The sequence below is a fragment of the Bufo gargarizans genome, chromosome 2 (genome assembly GCF_014858855.1).
Source record: "Bufo gargarizans isolate SCDJY-AF-19 chromosome 2, ASM1485885v1, whole genome shotgun sequence".
NCBI classification, from domain to species: domain Eukaryota; kingdom Metazoa; phylum Chordata; class Amphibia; order Anura; family Bufonidae; genus Bufo; species Bufo gargarizans.
The window spans coordinates 219,284,996-219,309,517 of NC_058081.1; the positions used below are offsets into that span (position 1 = coordinate 219,284,996).

The 24,522-nt window shown below is 44.4% G+C and overlaps 1 protein-coding gene across 2 annotated transcripts in view; it reads left to right on the forward strand.

The window, feature by feature from the left end:
- The window catches only part of FBH1 (F-box DNA helicase 1), a 97,900-nt gene that overhangs the window by 24,315 nt on the left and 49,063 nt on the right, over positions 1 to 24,522 (forward strand). For both annotated transcript variants that reach the window (XM_044280012.1, XM_044280011.1), the window contains 9 exons: positions 6,185 to 6,279; positions 7,180 to 7,348; positions 8,407 to 8,629; positions 14,451 to 14,538; positions 16,589 to 16,675; positions 18,183 to 18,319; positions 20,412 to 20,511; positions 22,616 to 22,737; positions 22,856 to 22,931. In XM_044280012.1, coding sequence (XP_044135947.1) covers positions 6,185 to 6,279; positions 7,180 to 7,348; positions 8,407 to 8,629; positions 14,451 to 14,538; positions 16,589 to 16,675; positions 18,183 to 18,319; positions 20,412 to 20,511; positions 22,616 to 22,737; positions 22,856 to 22,931 — 1,097 coding nt within the window. The remainder of the gene's footprint in view (positions 1 to 6,184; positions 6,280 to 7,179; positions 7,349 to 8,406; positions 8,630 to 14,450; positions 14,539 to 16,588; positions 16,676 to 18,182; positions 18,320 to 20,411; positions 20,512 to 22,615; positions 22,738 to 22,855; positions 22,932 to 24,522) is intronic.

Here is a 24,522-nt window from a genome sequence, read left to right on the forward strand (position 1 = left end):
TCTCAGGGACCGATCTTCCACGAGCATTTAGGCTCGCTACGTTTGACGGCGTGGCTATTGAGACCGCCGTCTTAACGCGACAGGGTTTCTCCGCGGACGTAGTCCGCACCATGATCCGTGCTCGTGAGCCCGTATCATCTAGGATCTACTATCGGGTTTGGAGGTCCTATCTGGGGTTCTGTGAGTCCCGGAGCATCCCACCTCTCCGGTTTTCTCTTCCCACAATCCTGTCCTTCCTCCAGTCGGGTCTGGACCTAGGGCTGAGCCTCAGTTCTCTGAAGGGACAGATTTCGGCGCTGTCTATTCTTCTCCAGCGTCCCCTGGCCCCTCTAGGGCCAATTAAGACCTTCTTACAAGGGGTGGCTCACTCTGTTCCGCCGTACCGCCCTCCAGTTCCATCCTGGGACCTGAATGTGGTGCTCTCGGCGCTCCAATCAGCCCCCTTCGAGCCTTTACGGGAGGTCTCCCTTCGCCTTCTGTCCTGCAAGGTCATCTTTCTTGTGGCCATCACGTCTCTCCGACGGGTGTCGGAGTTAGCGGCTCTTTCTTGCTCCGAACCTTTCCTGATCTTCCACCAGGATAAGGTTGTGCTTCGGCCTGTCCCGACCTTCCTGCCAAAGGTGGTCTCCGCCTTTCACATCAATGAGGACATCGTCCTTCCGTCGCTCTGTCCCTCTCCTTCCCACCCCAGAGAACGGGAACTGCACCGTCTGGATGTGGTCAGGGCGTTGAAGATTTACCTGGAGGTCATCGGATCCTTTCGGCGCACGGACTCCCTGTTTGTGGTTCCGGAGGGTTCGCGCAAGGGTTTGGCGGTCTCCAAGGTGGCTATTGCCCGTTTCATTAAACTGGCGGTGTCTGAGGCTTATCGAGCCAAGGGCAGAGCTCCGCCTTTTGGCGTCACTGCTCATTCCACCAGAGCAGTCGGAGCTTCCTGGGCGCAGAGGCATCGGGCCTCGGCTGAACAGTTGTGCAAAGCAGCCACTTGGTCCTCTCTGCACACTTTCACAAAGTTCTATAGAGTGCATACGCATGCATCAGCGGATGCTGCTTTGGGCCGCCTGGTTTTGCAGGCAGCGGTTTCCTGATGCTCCGGTGGTGTTCCGCCTTGGGTTTGTGGTCCCTCCCTTCTTGGACTGCTCTTGAACGTCCCAAGGTCTGTGTCCCCCAAGGAAAATGGGCGAGAAAAGGAGATTTTTGTATAACTTACCAGTTAAATCTCTTTCTCGCTCTTCCTTGGGGGACACAGCACCCACCCTTCTGTGTTTGGTTAGAGGGTTATGGTCTGGCGCCCCGTTGGGTTGCTGGCTGGTTGTTTCCGTTATTGGTTGTTATCCTTTCACTACTTGGACACGCAACTGGTAGCCTCTATCTCCAGGCTGAGGGTATAGCTGATGGAGGAGGGGCTTAACAGTTTTACTTAGTGTCACGCCTCCTAGGGAGCTGAGCTATACCCAAGGTCTGTGTCCCCCAAGGAAGAGCGAGAAAGAGATTTAACTGGTAAGTTATACAAAAATCTCCTTTTTATTTAATTATCAGAAATAGCACATAGTAGTAAATACAAATCAACTAATGGATAACCTTTAAGGGTCCATTCACACATCCGCAATTTCGTTCCGCATTTTGCGGAACAGAATTGCAGACCCATTAATTTCTATGGGGCAGCACAATGTGCTGCCCGGATCTGGAATTGCGGATCCGCACTTCCGGGTCCACAATTCCGATCCGGAAAAAAATAGAACATGTCCTATTCTTGTCCGCAATTGCGGACAAGAAAAGGCATTTTCTATGAGAATGCCGGCGATGTGCGGTCCGCAAAATGCGGAACTCACATCTCAGATGTCCGTGTGTTGCGGATCCACGGATCCGTGGATCCGCAAAATACACACGGACGTGTGAATGGACCCTTAATCAATCAATGAAGAACATGTTAATGGGAAAAGACTCGACAATAACAATCTATGACATAGGCTAATATTGGACACGTGGTGTACAGCGTATTCCTCCGACATCTAAGACGTCATTTAGTTCAGAAAAACTGAAATTAAACTAATTAAAAAAGTGAAAAAAAAGGATGTGTGCGTCTTCCGAAGAATGATGGAGGAGGAGCATATGTGGTTAATGGCTCGGTTTACATTATTCCAAAAACAGTGGAGATGTGCAGGCATTCCCACCAATAATATGCCCCTCACCATGCCCCAACACTCTGCAGGTAGTGAGGGACTTATTCTATCAAGATTTCCAGGGTCCGATACCACCTGGTCACAAGTTCTTGTATTCGGATGCACCTAGAGGTGCCATGTGAATTTTGAAGGATTGTTTAATCTCCGATTCTGAGAGAGAGACCTCGTTCCTTCTCCCACTGTAAAAGATATGTGGGCTTAGATGGAGAAGTTCCCTCTAGAATCTTTTTATAGAAGAGAGATCTAAGACCTTTATGCTGGGTATGCAAAACCCCTTTAAAGGGAGTCTGTCATCAACATTTCACCTTTGTAACCCTTCCCATAGCTTTCTAGCATCCTTACAGTTAATAAAAAACGTTACCTTTTTATGATCAATCCTGGACTTATAAAACCGGCAAAAAACATCTTTGTTGCATATGCAAATGAGGGTTCGCAAGTGCCCAGGGGCGGCGTTTCCCTCGTAGGTGCCCTGCTAGCTCAGCCTTTTCTTCACCCCCCCCCCCCCCCGCCCCTTCCTTCCCTCTGACCGCGTATCTACTAACTTCTTGTTTCGCCGAGATCTTGCGCCTGCGCACTCAGTTCGTCGGCCGGCGCATGCGCACTGCGATTCCCAGTTAAGGCATCACCATAACTACGGCATTAGTTACGGCATCATGCGCTGGCTAACGGCGTGAAAACTCAACAAAGGAGGCGGTCCATCGGCGCATGCACATTAATTACTGTGATGCCGTACAAGGAATGGGCATCGCAGTGCGCATGCACTGGCCGATGGACTGAGTGCGCAGGCGCGGGATCTCAGCGAAACAAGAAGTTAGTAGATAGGCGGTCAGAGGGTAGGAAGGGGCGGGGGGAAGCGAAGAAAAGGCTGAGCAAGCAGGGCACCTACGAGGGTAACGCCGCCCTTGGGCACTTGCGAGCCCTCATTTGCATATGCTACAAAGATGTTTTTTGCCGATTTTCTAAGTCCAGGATTGATCATAAAGGTAACGTTTTTATTAACTGTAAGGATGCTAGAAAGCTATGGGAAGGGTTACAAAGGTGAAATGTTGATGACAGACGTTTAGGAGTTTTCCAAAGATTAGCAAAGTCAGAGAGTGATAGCAGCAGTGTTGCAATGTGAAGTCCTAGCCTGTTGGTGTGGGGGTTAAGTAATTCAGTATGCAAACGCAATTGAATGGCCCTGTAGTAAGTTGCAACATCTGGCTGGCCAAAACCGCCCAGATGCTTGGGCAGGATCAGGGTTTTATATGAAAGGCATGGGTGTGAGTTTTTCCACACGAATTAAGAAAATAATTTCCTTACCGAGGCCAGGAAACTAAGTGGCCAATATATTGGAGCGGATTGCATGAGGTACTGTATACTAGTTTTGGAGCTATAAAGGTTTTCAGAAAGTTCTTACGTCCTCCTATCCAGGTCATGTAAGGAATATCCAGATTAACTAATTGATGTTTAATCTCCTTCAGTAATGGAGGGTAGTTAAGCTGGTATAGGGCTTCTGACTTGGGTGCAATATTGATCCATAAATAGGACATGTGGGTGAGGGGCCATTGAAAGGGAAATGACTGGGAAAGTGAAAGTAATATTTTGGGGCAAATTAATCCCTAGGGCTGAACACTTAGAGAATTTAATTTTAAAATTGGAATCCAAATCAGGTGAATAGTCTAAGTAGAGAGCGTGGCACCCTCTGGGTGTTACTCGGGTCTCTGTTCTTATCTGTGTTGTTGGTCTTCACCATTGTGGAGAGATGTCGCTAATAAATAGGCTTAATGGGAGTCTGTTGGCGGGAGAGCTCCCCTCAAGCAGCCACCATCGAGCTTGGTCAGGCTTCGCCCCCGTTAGTGATCATCTTGCAGTGTAAGGCTACTTTCGCATTAGCGTTTCAATTCCGCTATTGAGATCCATCATAGGATCTCAATAGCGGAAGAAAACGCTTCTGTTTTATCCCCATTCATTGTCAATGGGGACAAAACTGAACGAAACTGAATGCAGCAAAATGCAATCCGTTCCGTTTGGTTGCGTCCCCATCGCGGACAGAAAAACGCTACAAGCAGCATTTTTCTGTCTGCAATGTGGTGCGGAGCAAGACGGATCCGTCTTGACACACAATGTAAGTCAATGGGGATGGATCCATTTTCTTTGGCACAATAGAAAAATGATCCGTCCCCCATTGCCTTTCAATGGTGTTCATGACGGATCAGTCATGGCTATAGAAGACAATATATAATAATTGTAATATTTATATATATATTTTTTAATTGTAATAATACAACCGGATCCATTCATGACGGATGCATGCGGTTGTATTATTGTAACGGAAGCGTTTTTGCAGATCCATGATGGATCAGCAAAAAAATGCTAATGTAAAAGTAGCCTAATACTGTCTCCAAATCTATTCACATGTTAAAAAATTGGTGTTTGCAGGCAGCAAACCACTATACAGTATGGGTATGAGCGATGGCACAGCGATCGTTCCTCCCCATTCTGTGGAGGATATCGCTGCATGTAATAGCAGCAGTCTCCTCTGCTAGCGAGCAGGCAATTGCTGTGTAATACAGTCTTACCGTAAATCCTGGCATACCCCATCTGTACTGGGTACCAATGTGCTGTGCCACAGTTTAGTCAAGCTTGGGGGGCACACAGGCAGGAGCCCACTGTCAAATCCGTACACCGCTGACATGTCAGCGCTGTACAAGAATAGTTTTAAGACTTGATAGCACCCAGGATTTTGGGTGCCTGTTTGAGCAGGAAAACTGTATTTAGTGATTTAATTAAGTAAATTACGAAAAACATTTCTAGGCTATTTAGAGCATTTTAAAGCAAGGTTGTAGAAAAGTTTAGTCACTCGTTAATGACACTGGCTATATGTTTAGGGCCATTGTCCTGCTGTGAAATAAATTTGGAGCCAGTCAGCATTCTTACTTTGCAGTATTTTCCCACACCTGCCTAAAATCTTTTCTACAGTACAATACCTATATAATATTTAACTGCACTATTTTGGGTTCCTTGTGTCAGTACAGAGCAGGGTATTGGCTGCCTGGATAAATGGCTTGGGGAATACTGCTTCTCGAAGAGTCTCAGCGTGTCTGATGTGTGTCTATGATTTGGTTGGTATGACCTAATTTACATACTATTTTTCCCATGATGCATTGCCCGAAAAATAGGTATCCATACACCGCTGTGTCTCTTCAATGAGAAGCATTACACCCCACACCTGAGCTGCTTCTTCTCACTCAGCCAACCACTGCTCCCTTGACCTGATTGTCTCATAGAGACTGACTGTATCATGAGTGCATCAGAAGACTGTCATACATTTCTGATACAATCAGTTCGCGTCAGGAGAGCTGTGGCTGACACGGACTCATCACTGACGTGTGAATTAGCCCTAACGGCACGGCTTGGCTGCCTTGACTAGGTGTCTGTTCTATAACCTAATTATCTCTGCGCACAGGATAGTATTTCCTCAAGACATCCTTATGCTTTCATGTAAGCCCCTTGAATGATGTTGGACTGCAGAATTGATTTAAGTGTATGTTAGAACTTGTAACCAGAGCACGCTATGTACCCTCTTTTGACCCCTCTGCTCTTCAGTGACAGCCGTAGCATTGTTCCCTATCAACTATCCAGTCCCATCAGTGCATAGAGGATACAATTAATTCTGAGTTAATTTGAGAGTCCCTATTCAGGACCCTCATATATTGGTAAAGGCAATCAGCAGCTACCAAGTTTCTCTGGCTCTGGAGGACCCAGCACATCCATGCATTACACACAACCTGTTGATTTCAATAAAAATGACTTCATTTCTCCTGTGGTGGCGCTGCAGAGAGTTTGAATGCTTGCTGCCAGATTCCTGCAGGTTCCACCCCTTTTAATGGTTTGATAAAAAAAAATATATACAATTGTTTTATGGTGTATTGAGATTTTTAAAAATATATATATGATAATCTCTATAACGTGTACGTTCTGTATTCTGACACTAATTCTTCATTTATTTTCAAATTAAGAACTAAGCCCACCTTCAATCTAACAAATGAACAACAGCAAATAATAAACCACGATATTCAGGAAGGGCAAGTTATGAAAATCATGGCTTTTGCAGGTAAGAAGATGATGCAATGAAACGTGTTTCAGCTAAGTATTTAATGGGTCACCATACTTGAAAAAAAAAAAAAAAAAAAAAACTTTTGATACATAATAACAACATATCAGAGGTTTCGATCAGTGGGAGTCTGAGTGCGGAGACCCCCACTGATCGCTAGAACGAGGAGAGAGATGCTCACATAGCTTGCACTCCGACTCAATAGAAAGTCTATGAATGCGTCTTAATTCTGTCTCCTGCAGCAAGAAATGACCGTGTGCTATGTGAGTGCTTCTCTCGCCTCGTTCTAGCGATCAGTGGGGATCTCAGCACTCAGGCCGCCACATATCAAAATCATTGATGTGTCTCCATGACATATCAAAAGTTTTTAAGTTACTCTTCAAGTTTCATGTAATCTGAAATTATAAAGTATATTTACAGTGGGGTATTTTACACTAATATATTTTCTGACATGTGAGCTGTTGAACCGTTGTATATTTCCACTCCAATTTCCTTTTTGGATTTGTCAGTTTTTTTCTGTTACTTTTGATGGTGCATATTAAATGTACAGTATAATCAAGATGTATAGCCACAATAAAGATTTATACCTGTGGCTAGGGGGTAAACTTCCAACTGGTGGGGGTCTGACTGCTATGACCACCACCAGTTAGGAGAATGGAGCGCTTGTCGAGCATGCTCGATGCTTCTCAGTTCATTATCGGTGGAGATAATGGAGTACAGCACTTGACTATCTCCAGTGGTTAGACCCACGCTGATAAGATGTGTATCCTCATCCTGTCTTCTGCTGCTGTGGGGTCATTCTTGTTCCAACTGTTATACCAATGTTTTGTAATTTGTAGTATTTATAATTTTCTAGCCTCATATATTTTCCTTTATAATAATGTGGTTATTTTTTTGTAGGTACTGGGAAAACCTCTACCCTTATTAAGTACGCAGAGAGGAGACCGCATCTACGCTTTTTGTATGCAACATTCAACAAATCAATTGCAAATCATGCTGACCAGAATTTCCCCAAGAATGTCGTGTGCAAAACTTTCCACTCGTTGGCTTATCAGCAGACAGGAAAACTGTACGTTTCTTACATAGCTTTCTGCCTGTAAATCAGGATTCCAAAGCAACCGTTATCTATTTTATCTCTACATCGGTTGGATGTCTTTCACGAAGACCTCATTTGAGTTCTCCTCCTTGTGTTATGCTACATTTTTCATTTAGTTTAATCCATGGATTCCAACATATTAAAAATATATAATGGGTTTTTGTGGACCAGGTACTCATTGTGCGTAAGAAGCACAAAGGACTATGGGGTCATTTATTAAACAGAAAGGCACAGATTACAGCGCAAAGGTCCTTTTGCACTGCAATCTGCGACTTCTCCCTACTCACGCCATGTTTAAAAAAATAAATAAATAAAAAGTGGGCGGGGAAAGAGACAGGTCGGCAGGCCCGTCTCATTCATCATTTTTTCCACCTGTTTTAGGCATAGAAAAAGGTCTAAATGTAAGGCCTGTGCCTCTTCATAACTCCGGCGGATCCACCGCCAGTGCAGGGCTTTATTAAGACTGGTTTCTAAAACGCCGGTCTTAATAAATGTGCCTCTATAAGTTTCGCTTTAAGACTAGATGCTGCCTCTTTTTTCAAAGAGTTTGCAGTCCAACATACCAAGAGCCACGTAGAGTAAATCCAATACTGTGCTGCCCCGTAGTACTGTAATATCTGCAATACATCAAGCTTTGCTGTACTGAAGACAGGAGACAGTGTGAAGATTTCATGCATTGCATACATCATGGTCCCTAGGATCTTATAACAGAAGCAGTAATGGAGAAATCGGCAGCCCAAGATAAAGACCACCTAGGGTGCAAACCTCAGTACGACTCCGGTCGTAGAGATATAAGGCAGCACCACAGTGATAATCCTACAATGCTTCAGCTCTAAATAAGCCCTTCTCAAGCATTTTAATATAAGATTCCACAAATTCACTATACAGAAGAATTCACATCTGTGTAAAGAATTGCTTATTCTACTTTTTCCTCAAAGGAGGTTACATAGTTAAGGGAAATTTTGCTGGAGAATCCTTACATTTTTATAAGGCTATTTATTATCTAGGGGTTTAATACTTTTATTTTTTAGGTATCAGCAAAGAAAGAAGCTGAACCGCTCCAAGCTGACTCCATATACTGTTAACTTTGTCCTTCCTGAAAGGCAAGCTGGTTTTGTAAAAGCCAAACTTGTGGTTAAGACACTGGAGAACTTTCTTGCCTCTGCCGACGAAGCAATTGAAACAGACCATGTTCCTATATGGTTTAAAAATAACCGTGGAGAAAGGGAAATGGTGAATCCACGGGATCAACAGGTACCAACAGAGATTACTGGTCTTCTGGTTAAAGTCATTGTGCATAGTAGATCACGTGGAGGCACACATCACCAACACATAGTATTCCTTCCCATTACACAGTGAAAAATACTGGTTGTAAAAATCCGACTTACACTGGCAGTGGAAATATGGCTTTGATCACTTTTTATTGCGTTTTTCTGCAGGTGTAACAAACAAAAAAATCAACAAGTTTAGGCTTTTTTTAATTGTGATTACCATATGGCTTAAACAATGTGTTATTATTATTATTATTTTTTGTGGTTCATTAGGGACACGACAATACCAGTTATATAGGTGGTCATTTATCAAACTGGTGTAAAGTAGAAGTAGCTTAGTTGCCCATAGCAACCAATCAGATTCCTCATTTCATTTTCCAAAGGAGCTGTCAAAAATAAATAAAATGTGGAATCAGTTCTACTTTACACCAGTTTGATAATAGTTTTTATTTTTTTAATATTTTGTTATGTAAGTAAAGCCACTTGTAAGAGAAAAATATGTTTTCTTCTTTTGTTTTTTTCCCCCTGAAGCCCCAGTAGGTGTCACTCACACTAAATGTGCCAGAATGGCTATAGGCCAAATAGGCATCAGTACACGGCAGGTCTTGGACCATTTCTAGGCCCCTGGCTGTCATGGCAGAGGAGCCTCTTCTTTCTCTTTAACCACTTACACTGTAGAGGCTGTGATCAATTACCTTTCTTTGTAGGGCCATGGACTGCTACCCCTAAGTTACACTTACCTTGCTCTGTGTAAAATTCATAAAATCAGATTCAGGGGTTCACACACTCTGATGTTCGTCCTTCAATGATTGGCCAATTGATCTGATAGGAATCCACCAGACAGTTTCTTATGTTCTGTTGTCTGACAGTCACCATGACTAGAAAGGCTCATCTGACAGACTGAATTATGGAGAACAGAAGTGTCTTATTTTGTTCAGATAAGATGTTTCTGATTTTTGGACAACAGTGACGTTCTTCACCTGTGAGAAGGAGCTTTCTCCCCACGGGCAGTGAGGATTATCCTGATGGAAATGACCATATCTTCTTTGCACAAGTTTCCAAACCACCAATTGTTTGTTTAGGACCTGCCACCTCTGATGCCGTGCCTGCAATAATAATTCTGGAAAATCTTTTTTTAATAAATCTCCATGTCATGCAATTCTTCTGTTATTCTTACTAGAAGGCTACGATTGAGTTACAGACTGGGTGTTACAAGCTAGGGCTGCACCTTCTGGCACTGATTAGGTTGTGGAGGGAAACACCCCCAACTGGTAACACCCAGTTGGCAATTAATTCATAGATTTCCAGTAGTGATAATAGAAGACTGGCACTACAAAGCCTCATAAGAACAGATGTTCCAGAATTTTGTTTACATAGTGAATGCATATATTTAATAATCTAGAAAAGCTAAAATTTCTGGGGAAATTGTGTGAAGTGTTCTTGCCTCCACCAGTAGCTTACAACTGGAGTGGGCGGAGTAACTGGGTGGAGTGGCTTGAGTAACTGTTGTGTGGTTGGATTGGCTGGAGTAACTGTGGAAACGTTGCACCTAAAAGTCGGGGTGGTTGCACCTAAAAGTCGGGGTGGTTGCACCTAAGGGTCAGGGTGGTTGCACCTAATCGTTGGGGTGGTTGCACCTAAGGGTCAGGGTGGTTGCACCTAATCGCTGGGGTGGTTGCACCTAAGGGTCGGGGTGGTTGCACCTAATCGTTGGGGTGGTTGCACCCAAGGGTCGGGGTGGTTGCACCCAAGGGTCGGGGTGGTTGCACCCAAGGGTCGGGGTGGTTGCACCCAAGGGTCGGGGTGGTTGCACCAGGTCGGGGTGGTTGCACCCAAGGGTCGGGGTGGTTGCACCCAAGGGTCGGGGTGGGTGCACCTAATCGTTGGGGTGGGTGCACCTAATCGTTGGGGTGGGTGCACCTAATCGTTGGGGTGGGTGCACCTAATCGTTGGGGTGGGTGCACCTAATCGTTGGGGTGGGTGCACCTAATCGTTGGGGTGGGTGCACCTAAGGGTCGGGGTGGTTGCACCTAATCGTCGGGTGGTTGCACCTAAGGGTTGGGGTGGTTGCACCTAAGGGTCGGGGTGGTTGCACCTAAGGGTCGGGGTGGGTGCACCTAAGGGTAGGGGTGGTTGCACCTAAGGGTCGGGGTGGGTGCACCTAATCGTTGGGGTCGGACCCCATGACTAAGTGACCCAAGTTTGGTGACTTTAGTTTCAAATCTATGCGACTGGGAGCAATTTGAAAATTTTCCCTGTCAAAGTCAATGGGAAAAACTTGGATTGCTTAGCTGTGGACATTTTTAGTGGCAGCAGGGATAGCTGAACGTTTTGATATAAGATTTGTGTGGGTGGCCTGAAAATGAGGGAGTGGTGGCAGTTTAGAAATCATGCCCTGATTTTTCAGCTTTTGCCAGCTCCCACTCTAGCTTTGCCATTCATTCCAACTTTCGCTAGAAGAACCACGATATTCGGTGAACCATTCGGCGAAACGTTCCACAAAGTAATGGCAATCCGATCGGGAACAATGTTCACGTTTTGGTAAATTTTTGTCTATGTAGTGTAAAAACAGTGGGAGGAGTTAGGGTGGCAAATTTGGCTATAATAAGAATAATATATATGTGAGATAACATTAAGTGGTCTTGCTATGCAAGAACACTTAATAAAAGAGACATCAAGACAGGTGACAGGTCCTATTTAAAGGCTATGTACACCTTTTGGAGACAAATTATTATATATTTTTTGGTGAAACTATGAATTGTTGTGAAAATATTTTCAATTGGCCTATATTAAAAATGTTGAGCCATTCTGTCATAAATGGTTAAGGTTTTTTTTCTGTGTGACTGGTACTCTCACTTTCGCTTTGTGCCAGTCATCTAATAACCTTTATCTGTAAACTATATGTCATAAACCCTTATGTAAGCCACACTCTTATCAGTAAGATAAGGATTGCACTATAATGAGTGTTTGTAATGTCAGAGAGCAGAGATAAGGAGTCCGTCAGCTCCCCAGATGACGGAATAGACAGAAAATCCACAGGCAGCTAGTAGAGCAGCTCAGCTCTGTACACAAAAAAGACCAATTGAAAAAATTATTTTTCGCTCAATAAGTACAATGCAATAATAAAAAAAAATGCCCCCAAAGGTGTACATAGCCTTTAACCGCCTCCGAACCGCCTAACGCAGCTGTGCAGTCCGGAGGCGGCAGCCCTGCGCAGAGTGACGCATATACGCGTCATCTCGCGAGGGCCGAGATTTCCTGTGAACGCGCGCACACAGGCGCGCACGTTCACAGGAACTGAAGGTAAGCGAGTGGATCTCTAGCCTGCCAGCGGCGATCGCTCGCTGGCAGGCTGGAGATGTGATTTTTTTTTTTAACCCCTAACAGGTATATTAGACGCTGTTTTGATAACAGCGTCTAATATACCTGCTACCTGGTCCTCTGGTGGTCCCTTTTGTTTGGATCGACCACCAGAGGACACAGGTAGCTCAGTAAAGTACCACAAAACACTACACCCCCCCCCCCTGTGACTTATTAACCCCTTATGAACCCGTGATCACCCCATATAGACTCCCTGATCACCCCCCTGTCATTGATCACCCCCCTGTCGGGCTCCGTTCAGACGTCCGTATGATTTTTACGGATCCACGGATACATGGATCGGATCCGCAAAACACATACAGACGTCTGAATGGAGCCTTACAGGGGGGTGATCAATGACAGGCGGGTGATCACCCATATAGATTCCCTGATCACCCCCCTGTCATTGATCACCCCCCTGTAAGGCTCCATTCAGACGTCCGTATGATTTTTACGGATCCACGGATACATGGATTGGATCCGCAAAACGCATACGGACGTCTGAATGGAGCCTTACAGGGGGGTGATCAATGACAGGGGGGTGATCACCCCCATATAGACTCCCTGATCACCCCCCTGTCATTGATCACCCCCCTGTAAGGCTCCATTCAGACATTTTTTTTGGCCCAAGTTAGCGGAAATTATTATTTTTTTGTTAAGTCTCATATTCCACTAACTTGTGTCAAAAAATAAAATCTCACATGAACTCACCATACCCCTCACGGAATCCAAATGCGTAAAATGTTTTAGGCATTTATATTCCAGACGTCTTCTCACGCTTTAGGGCCCCTAAAATGCCAGGGCAGTATAAATACCCCACATGTGACCCCATTTCGGAAAGAAGACACCCCAAGGTATTCCGTGAGGGGCATATTGAGTCCATGAAAGATTGAAATTTTTGTCCCAAGTTAGCGGAAAGGGAGACTTTGTGAGAAAATACCCCCCAAATTTTTTTTTCCGCTAACTTGTGCCATGCTGGGTGAGATAAATATCTTGGTCAAATGCCAACTTTGTATAAAAAAATTGGAAAAGTTGTCTTTTGCCAAGATATTTCTCTCACCCAGCATGGGTATATGTAAAATGACACCCCAAAACACATTCCCTAACTTCTCCTGAGTACGGCGATACAACATGTGTGACACTTTATTGCAGCCTAGATGGGCAAAGGGACCCACATTCCAAAGTGCACCTTTCGGATTTCACCGGTCATTTTTAACAGATTTTGATTGCAAAGTACGTCTCACACATATGGGCCCCTAAATTGCCAGGGCAGTATAACTACCCCACAAGTGACCCCATTTTGGAAAGAAGACAGCCCAAGGTATTCTGTGAGGGGCATGGCGAGTTCCTAGAATTTTATATTTTTTGTCACAAGTTAGTGGAATATGAAACTTTGTAAGAAAAAAAAAAATCATCATTTTCCGCTAACTTGTGACAAAAAATAAAAAGTTCTATGAACTCACTATGCCCATCAGCGAATACCTTAGGGTGTCTACTTTCCGAAATGGGGTCATTTGTGGGGGTTTTCTACTGTTTGGGCATTGTAGAACCTCAGGAAACATGACAGGTGCTCAGAAAGTCAGAGCTGCTTCAAAAAGCTGAAATTCACATTTTTGTAGCATAGTTTGTAAACGCTATAACTTTTACCCAAACCATTTTTTTTTTTTTTTGCCCAAACATTTTTTTTTAATCAAAGACATGTAGAACAATAAATTTAGCGAAAAATGTATATATGGATGTAGTTTTTTTTGCAAAATTTTACAGCTGAAAGTGAAAAATTTCATTTTTTTGCAAAAAAAATCGGTAAATTTTGATTAATAACAAAAAAAGTAAAAATGTCAGCAGCAATGAAATACCACCAAATGAAAGCTCTATTAGTGAGAAGAAAAGGAGGTAAAATTCATTTGGGTGGTAAGTTGCATGACCGAGCAATAAACGGTGAAAGGAGTGTAGTGCAGAAGTGTAAAAAGTGGCCTGGTCATTAAGGGGGTTTCAGCTAGCGGGGTTGAAGTGGTTAAAGCGTACGTCCATACGTTTGGGAAATAATAGCTCTCTATGCTGTAAACTAGCTTCGTTCACTTGCTGCATACACACTCCATTAATTTCAATATAGAGCAGGGCAGAAGGAGGCCTAAAAGGGGTTTCTCACTAAGAACATGCATCGCTTGTCCACTGCAGCAATTGCACATTTAGTGGATAACCCCTTTAACATTCTTTGTAACCTATTGCAGTAAGCGGACCTGCAAGTGACAATAAAGGTATATTAAACCATCGGACAGCGGCGCCTGTGACTTAATAATTTCTTTTACTAGCTACATGTATGTGCCGTTCCCTGCACGTGTGCAGCTAGTGTCCAACCCCTTTAAAGGTTTTTTCCCTTTAGGCTGTACAATAAACTACGTCACATCTGCTCTCTTTGTACTTATTTTTATAACTTTCTTCAGTTTGCAGTGAGAGAAGCAGACAAAATCTGGCAAAGAATGCAAAGTCTTGAGGAAACTCATGAATATGCCTACAAAATGACACATGATGGTAAGAAAATCTAGTCTTGTACCCGTATTTCCGCGATCCACAAGCGTGCAGGTGTAATATGGAACACCGACAGCAAAACAAGGCTTTGTGACTTTGTACTGAATTAGCCAACTTTATTAACAAACTAAATATTATTTAGGGGGGGGGAAAAAATTTGAAGGAAGATAGTTCCAGCTCTGTGTTTTAATAGTACATCACCGCTTTAACATAGTGCAGTTTTCCATGGAAACGTGCTGGAGCTCTGATTAGCTGCCATCCTAGACAGTAGGCTATCACCACACCCATCGCAGTATTCCCATCACCCCAAATGTCGCAATTGGTTTGTCAGTGACTCCTAACTAGTTTCAGAATTGATTCTTTAACTCATTCTCCATTTCTGTAGCACTGTCAGACACCAGTAGCCGCTTTATTCGTTTCTATAGGAGTTTCAGTGATTGCCAAGCACTGTACTCGGCTATCTCCGGATATCCCATGGAAATGAATGGAACGGCTGCACGCATGCCCAGACGGCCGCTCCATTCAATTCAGGGGAGCATTCCAGGAGATATGGAGCCCCTGTTCTTGTGATCGGTGGGGGTCCTGTGGATAAGGGTTCACTTAATCTAACTTGAATACCCCTTTAACTATAATAGGGACCGGTGGACATTTGGTTGCAACCCGGCAAATATGCCGTGAATTGGCCGGATCTGCCAGCATATTTGCCAGGTTTGCGGCCGGATCTCTGCCTGTCCCCATTATAGTTAATTGTGCCAGGTGGCATTCGTGTAGCATTTGGTGGATTCAGAGAGACCCAGTAGGCTGTTCCCTGCCGGATCTCCCGAATGCTAGTATGAAACCAGCCTAAGATATAGCTCTTGGAGTTTTTGCATTTTGGGGTGCACTCTCTGATTTTGGGGTGAATTTGCTGCAACATCCACTCCTGGGGAGATTACAATTGTCTTAAATGTTTTCAATTTGTGAATAATCTTTCTCACTGTATAATTATGGACCTCAAATTGTTTGGCCTTATAACCCCTCCCAGACTGAGGGGCAACAATCATTGCTTCTATAAGATCATTGCTGATGTCTTTACTCCTTTGCATAGTGTTGACACAAGCTTGAATGCTCCAGACCAGCAAACTACCAAAACTTTTGCTTTTGTAGAGGTGGTCACACTTTCAGATTAACTAATCAGGGGCACTTGATTTGCACCAGATTTATCACAGCGACTGATGCTGGACATCTTTAGACTGTCTAGTGTAAAGCCTTTTATTAGACAGGCAGATTTTCATAGTAACGCTCATTAGCGATCATCTGGCAGTGTAATAGTGCCACCGATTTAAAATGCTGATTCAACAGGTTTAAAAATTATCATTTGCCGGCGGCAGATCATGGTGTGTAATCACGATCTGCTGCCAGCAAACGATGATTCAGTATGGGGAAGAGAGATGGTGGAACGCTTCCTTCCTGACAATCACCGGCAGAAGCGAGCTGTCTAATACAGAGTTTAGTTCATACCTCCTTTTGGCTCCATTCACACATCCGCAGTTCCGTTCCGCATTTTGCGGAACGGAATTGCGGACCCATTAATTTCTATGGGGCCGCAATCAGATCCCGAAAAAAATAGAACATGTCCTATTCTTGTCCGCAATAGCGGACAAGAATAGGCATATTCTATTAGTGCCGTCGATGTGCGGTCCACAAAATGCGGAACGCACATTGCCGGTTTTGCGGATCCGCAAAACACACACAGATGTGTGAATGCACCCTTTAGTTGGCTTAGTCTACCTCAGAATTTGGCAGCTATGTTTTGCACACATTGGAACATCTTAGGCCATGCTCCCTTGTTGGATGATGGGACAAAAGTGTCAAATTCCACCTAAATTCTGCCACTTTTTGGTCACTATATCAGTACCCAGTAACTCTTAGCAATTTATCTTGTGTTTCTTCTATAGAAAACCAGCCAATAAAAATCACCAGGCTTGAGATTTTAAATGGTTAATAAGGCATGTAATATATTTAATAAGAGCACAGTTAGTTCTTTATGATAATTTTGTTTGTCTTCTTACAGGCTATCTGAAGCTGTGGCAGCTCCGCAGGCCAAATCTCTCCTCTTATGATGCTATATTTGTAGATGAAGCTCAGGACTGTACGCCTTGTGAGTGGAATGCTGTCACAAGATACGCCAAGAAATCATTTATGGTTCTACACAGCTAATATGATATTCTGACACTTATCTATTGCACCAATCAGAAGTCCACTTTCCTCCTTTAAGGGGGTTGTCTTATCACAGAAAATGGGGGCATATCGCTAGGATATGCCCCCATTGTCTTACAGGTGCGGTTCCCAGAGCTTTAACCGCTCTGCACCTTAATAGTATGCTGCAGCTAGTTAACATGAGCCAACATACTTTTGCACCAAACTATTTAGACGCCTTCACTTACTGCCAGGATCAGAAATGTATTTTTTATTTATTTTACGCACTACTATATTCCTTAGCGTTTTACAGACATTAGCATCACTCTGTCCCCAGTGGAGCTCACAATCTAAGTTCCCTATCAGTATGTCTTTGGAGTGCGAGAGGAAACCCACACAAACATGGGGAGAACATACAAACTCCATGCAGATGTTGTCCTTTGTCGGATTCGAACCTAGGTCCCCGGTGCTCAGTTCCGGCATTCTAACTACTTAGATGCCATGGCCAATGCTTACCACTGCATTTAAGTAGTCCCTCTCTCACTCCGTTGCCCCCCTGTGATGTAAACACAAGTGTAAGTGTTTTGATGGATTTCTATGGTAGCTCTGGGCCTAACAATGGCCTTTAGGGCTGCCAGGTACAGAAGCCTATTAGGCCCTGCATGAGAAAGGGCTTGATAGGCTACCTATCATTTCTACGTTGACAGACATAATACACTCAGTCCAAAGGTACAGCAAGTGCTCCATAGTGTAAACAATGATAAAGGATAAGATAAAATGGTGCAAATGGCAGGCATAACACTAAGAGGCTTGATCTCCTTGCTCTACCTCCTGTTGATGTGTCTGCTGCTTTACCTGCCAACCCCAAACTTAGGATCCCAATGGAAAAGTCTGAAATTCCAAAAATGCAGGGAATATTTAGGCACCACCAACATCAAGTAAAAAAAACCTAGAATGTATTTCAAGGTCTACCTGACTTCGTCAGCAGCCAACTTTGAAAAGCATTTATTTTTTAAGCATTTATATTGTTAACAGTCAAACATTAAGGGTCCATTCACACGTCCGTATGTGTTTTGCAGATCCGGCAATGTGCATTCCGCATTTTGCGGACCGCACATCGCCGGCAATCTCATAGAAAATGCCTTTTCTTGTCCGAAATTGCGGATAAGAATAGGACATGTTCTATTTTTGAGCGGAACGGAAGTGCGGATCCACAAATGCGGACAGCGGACAGCACATTCCGGCCCCATTGAAAATGAATGAGACCTGTTCCGTGGAAAGGATGCAGACCCGTTTTGCGGACGCGTGAATGAACCCTTAAGGGGTATTCCCATCTCTGGTATCTTATTGAATGTGATACTATGTCCAAATGCTGCATAAATTACTGTATGGGAGCATGCACAGAGCCTGGCAGATATTCATGACTGTCGTGTGACTCATTAAAAAATTTCTATCGCTTTTTTTTGTAGCTATTATGGAGGTTGTCCTGTCCCAGAAATGTGGGAAAATATTTGTTGGAGATCCTCACCAGCAGATCTATACCTTCCGTGGTGCTGTAAATGCTCTTTGTGAGGTGCCCCACACTCACATCTTCTATCTTACACAGGTAAGTATGGTTGTGCACCCCATGCTTAAAGAGGACCTTTTACTAGTATACAAACTAAAAACTAACTCTATCTGTGGGCAGAGCGGCGCCCAGGGGTCCCCCTGCACTTACTAGTATGCCTGGGCGTCGCTCCGTTCGCCCGGTATAGGCTCCGGTGTCTCAGCTCCGTCTGTGCGCTGCGATTGGCCAGTGCTGCAGCAAGGGACACGCCTCCTACAAAAAATCAGTCCAGTACAACAGACGGAGCTGAGACACCGGAGCCTATACCGGGCGAACGGAGCGACGTCCAGGCATACTAGTAAGTGCAGGGGGACCCCTGGGCGCCGCTCTGCCCACAGATAGAGTTAGTTTTTAGTTTGTATACTAGTGAAAGGTCCTCTTTAACCTTTGTGGTCAAAGAGGGTACGTCGGCCAGTGTTGCCCAATCAGTGGATTGGGGAGCCACATGTGGCTCTTTAGCTTCCTTTGTCGGGCTCCTCTGTTGAAATTATTCTGCTCCTCTGACACCAAAGATTTTACGTCATTACTAGGGCTGCACGATATGGGAATTTTGTGCGATTGCGATTAGGGCCCTAAAAATTGCGATAACGATATGCGATGCAATATTTTAAAGGAATTGTGCTAGAGGTCTATTTGCTTGGATTTTCCCCATATGAGCCGCTGACGCGGCTGGGTATGACATAGTTATGGGGATCTGTGGAGGACGCTGTGTTGTGGGGGATCTGTGGATGACGCTGTGTTGTGGGGGATCTGTGGATGACGCTGTGTTGTGGGGGATCTGTGGATGACGCTGTGTTGTGGGGGATCTGTGGATGACGCTGTGTTGTGGGGGATCTGTGGATGACGCTGTTATGGGGGATCTGTGGAGGGCGCTGTTATGGGGGATCTGTGGAGGGCGCTGTTATGGGGGATCTGTGGAGGGCGCTGTTATGGGGGATCTGTGGAGGGCGCTGTTATGGGGGATCTGTGGAGGGCGCTGTTATGGGGGATCTGCGGAGGGCGCTGTTATGGGGGATCTGTGCAGGGCGCTGTTATGGGGGATCTGTGCAGGGCGCTGTTATGGGGGATCTGTGCAGGGCGCTGTTATGGGGGATCTGTGGAGGGCGCTGTTATGGGGGATCTGTGGAGGGCGCTGTTATGGGGGATCTGTGGAGGGCGCTGTTATGGGGGATCTGTGGAGGGCGCTGTTATGGGGGATCTGTGGAGGGCGCTGTTATGGGGGATCTGTGGAGGGCGCTGTTATGGGGGATCTGTGGAGGGCGCTGTTATGGGGGATCTGTGGAGGGCGCTGTTATGGGGGATCTGTGGAGGGGGCTGTTATGGGGGATGAGTGGAGGACACATAGGGCCATGAGGGGGGCCAGCTTAAGACATAGCATCTTATGCTGGTCCCCCTCATGTGTCCTAAACTGGGCACATAACTGCCTTTTGCATGTAAAGTGTTTTACTAGTGTCTGTGGGTGAAACAATCTCTCTCCTAAGAGGTCCGGCCTCTGTACTCACTATGAACGCAATGCTCTGCAGCGAGCGGCAGCGAGGTGGCCGGCCGGCCGGCGCGTGACTGACGTCACTTAGTAACGCTCCTCCCCCTTCAGGAAGCAGGAGCGTTACTAAGTGACGTCAGTCACGCGCCGGCCGGTCACCTCGCTGCCGCTCGCTGCAGAGCATTGCGTTCATAGTGAGTACAGAGGCCGGACCTCTTAGGAGAGAGATTGTTTCACCCACAGACACTAGTAAAACACTTTACATGCAAAAGGCAGTTATGTGCGCGGGGCCCCTTTTATATATAATCGTGGCATTTTCGGGTTGGCCAAATCGCCATATCGCATTTGGCGATTATCGCGATTCGATTATTTTTTCGATTTATCGTGCAGCCCTAGTCATTACTAAACCATTGTTGTAAGGCCTCAACAAAGTGAAGGCATATATAGGTAACAGTGAACACTTGGATAAAAGCCAATATTTATTAGGCTTGTTCCATTTTAATATGCAGTGTATTTGAAAGTGTCTCACGATCTACAAAAGGTTGAGGAGCTCTGTTGTAGACTGCTTTACTCTTCGTTTGGAGATCACAGTTCTGGCTCTGTTTTCAGAGTTTCCGATTTGGTGCTGAGATAGCTTACATTGGTGCCACCATACTTGATGCCTGTAAGAAGATACGACGTAAAACTTTAGTCGGAGGAAACCAAGAAGGTGAGAAGTCCAATATTTTATTAGTATGTCCATGATTTGCAACAACAGTGCTCCAGTACATTATGGCGGCAAGGTATGATATTTCTTTCATTAACAGAATAAGAGCAGTTGTTTTCATGCTCAGTGGCTAAGGCTCTATTCACACCTGCGGGAATTCTCCATAATAAATACAAACCACTGGACAGATCCATCGACTGAGGTCCACTGTGTTGTCCATCACTTTGATGGGGGAAAAATCTTGCTGCAGGCGTCTCTGTTCTTCCCATCAACTAACAGAATCCCAACAGAGTCTTCAGTGCAGATGTGAACAGTCAGTGATGTAAATGTGCATCGACATTTTAAATAAAACCTCCCAAAACACATGGGGGAGATTTATCAAATCAGTTCTAAAGGCAAACTGGCTTAGTGTCCCATAGCAACCAATCAAAATCCACCTTCCATTTTTCAAATCTCCTTTGGAAAATAAAAGGTGGAATCTGGTTGCTATGGGACACTAAGCCAATTTTGTTAAACCTCCCTCATAATGATTAAACTAGTAGTTTAAAATCTGGCCTATATAGTCCCGTTGGACATACTTAGTTGTTTTTTAACCTAGACAAAACTGTCACAGCCACGTGATGTGCAAAAATCTGTGGTAAACTAAAAAGTCTGGGGGGGAAAGAGGGGTGTTTAAAAAAAAAAATATCCACCAAAATATAACTAAAAATGTGTAAACAATAAAAAAAAATACACCTTAGTGGTATCGCCACATGCAAAAAAAACGCCCATACTGTTAAAATATAAAATTATTTATCCCATACAGCAAATGGCAAAATGGGGGAAAAAAGTCAAAATGGCCAATTCAGATTTTTGGTCACTTCACCTCCCACAAAAAACTAAATAAAGTGATCAAAAAGTCACACACCCCAAAATGGTATCAATAAAAAGTACAGATCACCCGGCAAAAAATGAGCCCCCACGTGGCTCTGAACACATAACTACAAAAACGTTATAGGGGTCAGAATATGGCGATGATAAAAAAAAATTAAGGTTTTTTATATTTTTTTCAGTATTGAAACGCAAGAAAGCCTATACATATGTGGTATCGCCGTAATCATACTGACCTGGAGAATGAAAGTAACGGGTCAGTTTTACTTTACAGGGAACGCTGTTAAAACAACACCTATAAAACTGTTGCAGAATTGCAATTTCACCCCATTTGCAATATTTTATCCCATCTCCCCACTAAATCATATCCAAATTGTGGAATTAGAAAGTGCAACTTGTCCGGTAAACAAGCCCTCATATGTTATGTGAACGGAAATATAAAGTTATGGCCTTGGAAAGCCAGGGAGTGAATAACAAAAACGCAAAAAAAACTAAAACCCTCCAGGCTGAAAGGGGTCAGGCTCTGTGCCTGATCCATCACTTGGTGGACTTCAACAACGCCTGATGGACCCTGTTGATTTAAAGGGAATCAGTCAGCACTTCTGACCATGCTAAACTGCTGCAGCACCAGGTGTGGGCTGATGAGGGCAGTACAAATATTTCTTTTGTAGAACATTTATCAGGAGTGCCGTGGAGGCGGAGCTTCACTCTGAAGATAACTCTGATCTCTGTATTGAACTTCTCCTGTGAGTGACAGCAGTAGTGGCCTCCCACTTGGATGCTGCAGCTGTCGCTCAGAGCGGAGGGTAGAGGCTCTGAAGCAGCTCAGTGCAGAAAGTAGAGAGCAATTCACAGTGAAGCTCTGCCTCCTGAGCACATACAGGAGCAAAACCTTGGCAGAATAAAAGTTCATATTCACACTACTCCAGATAATAAAATTTCCTCAAAAGGAATGTTTGTCCTGCTCCCCCTCGACCCTTCCTAGTGCTATCAGCAGTTTACTATGGTCAGGACTGCTGACAGACTCCCTAATCCCTAAATGGGATCCTTCTGGTCTCAGTTGTGGTGTCCATATGTTGACAAGTATAATGGTGCTTCAAGCTACGCCATTCTTCCCTTTTATATATAACAGAATATGCTCTAAATACTGTATGTGGACATAATATATTCATATAATTATACAGTATTATTATATAATATAAAAACTCTAAACAAGCTCTCATTTTTTGCATTGCAGGTACTGTTCGTGAGCACTTCCAAACTAAGGTTGCTATTCTATCTCGAACCAATGCATGTGTGTTTGACCAGGCTGTCAGTGTTACTGATAAAGAAAATCCCTCATTGATCCACATTATAGGGGTAAACAGTGATGTCTCCTTCCATATTCATTTTAAAGGGTGTTTTTCCTGGCGGTAGTGTCCAGGGCATAGCTTTAAGGAGAACAATAAGACGTTTATATTTTGCTTGTCTGTTTCAGGGACCAGAAAACTTTGGACTGAGAAAAATCTATGATATTTGGGTGTTACTTCAACCAGAATCTGAGAGACAGAAAAGTAAGTCTTCATTTGTATTTTTCATGCTATAAGGTGAGGATTTAAGACCTTGAAATACAGCTTGAAAGTTTGTAAACCCTTCAATTTGTTTTATATTGTTGCATAAATTAGGCCTAAAACTACATCCGATTTCCACACAAGTCCTTGCTTTTTTGATTTAAATTATTCAGACGTTCTGGGTGTGTGGTCGGCCTTTGGTACTTCCTTAACGGGTCATATGCTGAAACTTCAAGAACCTCCTTCTCTGCAGGACCTCCAGACTTCACATTTAGCTACTAACTGGACATCCATACATTATTCTCACTTCTCCCTAATATGCCAGAAGTATAAACAAGTTGCGCCTAGGAACTATACCCCTTCTTGATTGGATGTATTAACTATCTCAGATAGACTGGTTAAGAAGATTTTATCCTTTCTCTATCTCAAGCTACTTAGTCTTGGGGCTTCCAACAGACCGGCTTTTATACAGAAATGGGAGAAGGATCTGGGCTTAGCGCTGTCTGACGAAACGGTATCCATTTTTCTCAAGAACTCCCATGGGTTCTCTAGGTGTATAAGAGTGCAGGAGAACTCTTATAAGCTGTTAACTAGGTGGTATCGATCTCCAGATATCATCCAGAGAATAGATCCAACCTCATCTGGGTTGTGTTGGAGATGTCAGGAGGAGAGGGGAACATTGTACCACATTTGGTGGTCCTGTAGGGAAATGACCCCATACTGGTCCGTTATCTCTGATGCCATCCTACACATATGCCCTCTTTCGACGCCTACTAATCCCTCCTCAGTGCTTTTGAACATCCCTACCTGTGGTTTTCCTTTACACAAACACTCCCTGTTAGCCCACCTGGTTTCAGCGGCGAAACTAATAATCCCTTTGCACTGGTTGTCCCAGCAAGCCCCCTCCATGGAAGAATGGGTACAGAAGGTAAATGAAATTTATAGATTTGAAGAACTATCCAGCTGGGAGACACTCTCCCATGATAAATTTGTGATTATGTAGAAGCCATGGTTGGAATGGTTGGGCAATAACAGTACCTGATTTTGGCACTGACTAGCGCTCTATTGACCTGTGACTTACCTTCTCTACCCTAGCGATTATTAGCTTTGCCCTCTGTCATTACAGCTCTCCATTAGGGGAGTCTTTTGTATGCTTCTTGCTGATCCACAATCTCATTATTGTCCTTACGTTTATACCGCGCACATGTCTTCTCCTGTTACGTAATGTTAATGTAAGGCCTCTTTCACACTTGCGTTGTCCGGATCCGTCGTGTACTCCACTTGCCGGAATTACACGCCGGATCCGGAAAAACGCAAGTGAACTGAAAGCATTTGAAGACGGATCCGTCTTCAAAATGCGTTCAGTGTTACTATGGCAGACAGGACGCTATTAGAGTCCTGGTTGCCATAGTAGTAGTGGGGAGCGGGGGAGCAGTATACTTGCCGTCCGTGCGGCTCCCGGGGCGCTCCAGAATGACGTCAGGGCGTCCCATGCGCATGGATGACGTGCCATGTGATCACGTCATCCATGCGCGTGGGGCGCCCTGGCGTCACTCTGGAGCGCCCCGGGAGCCGCACGGATGGTAAGTATGCT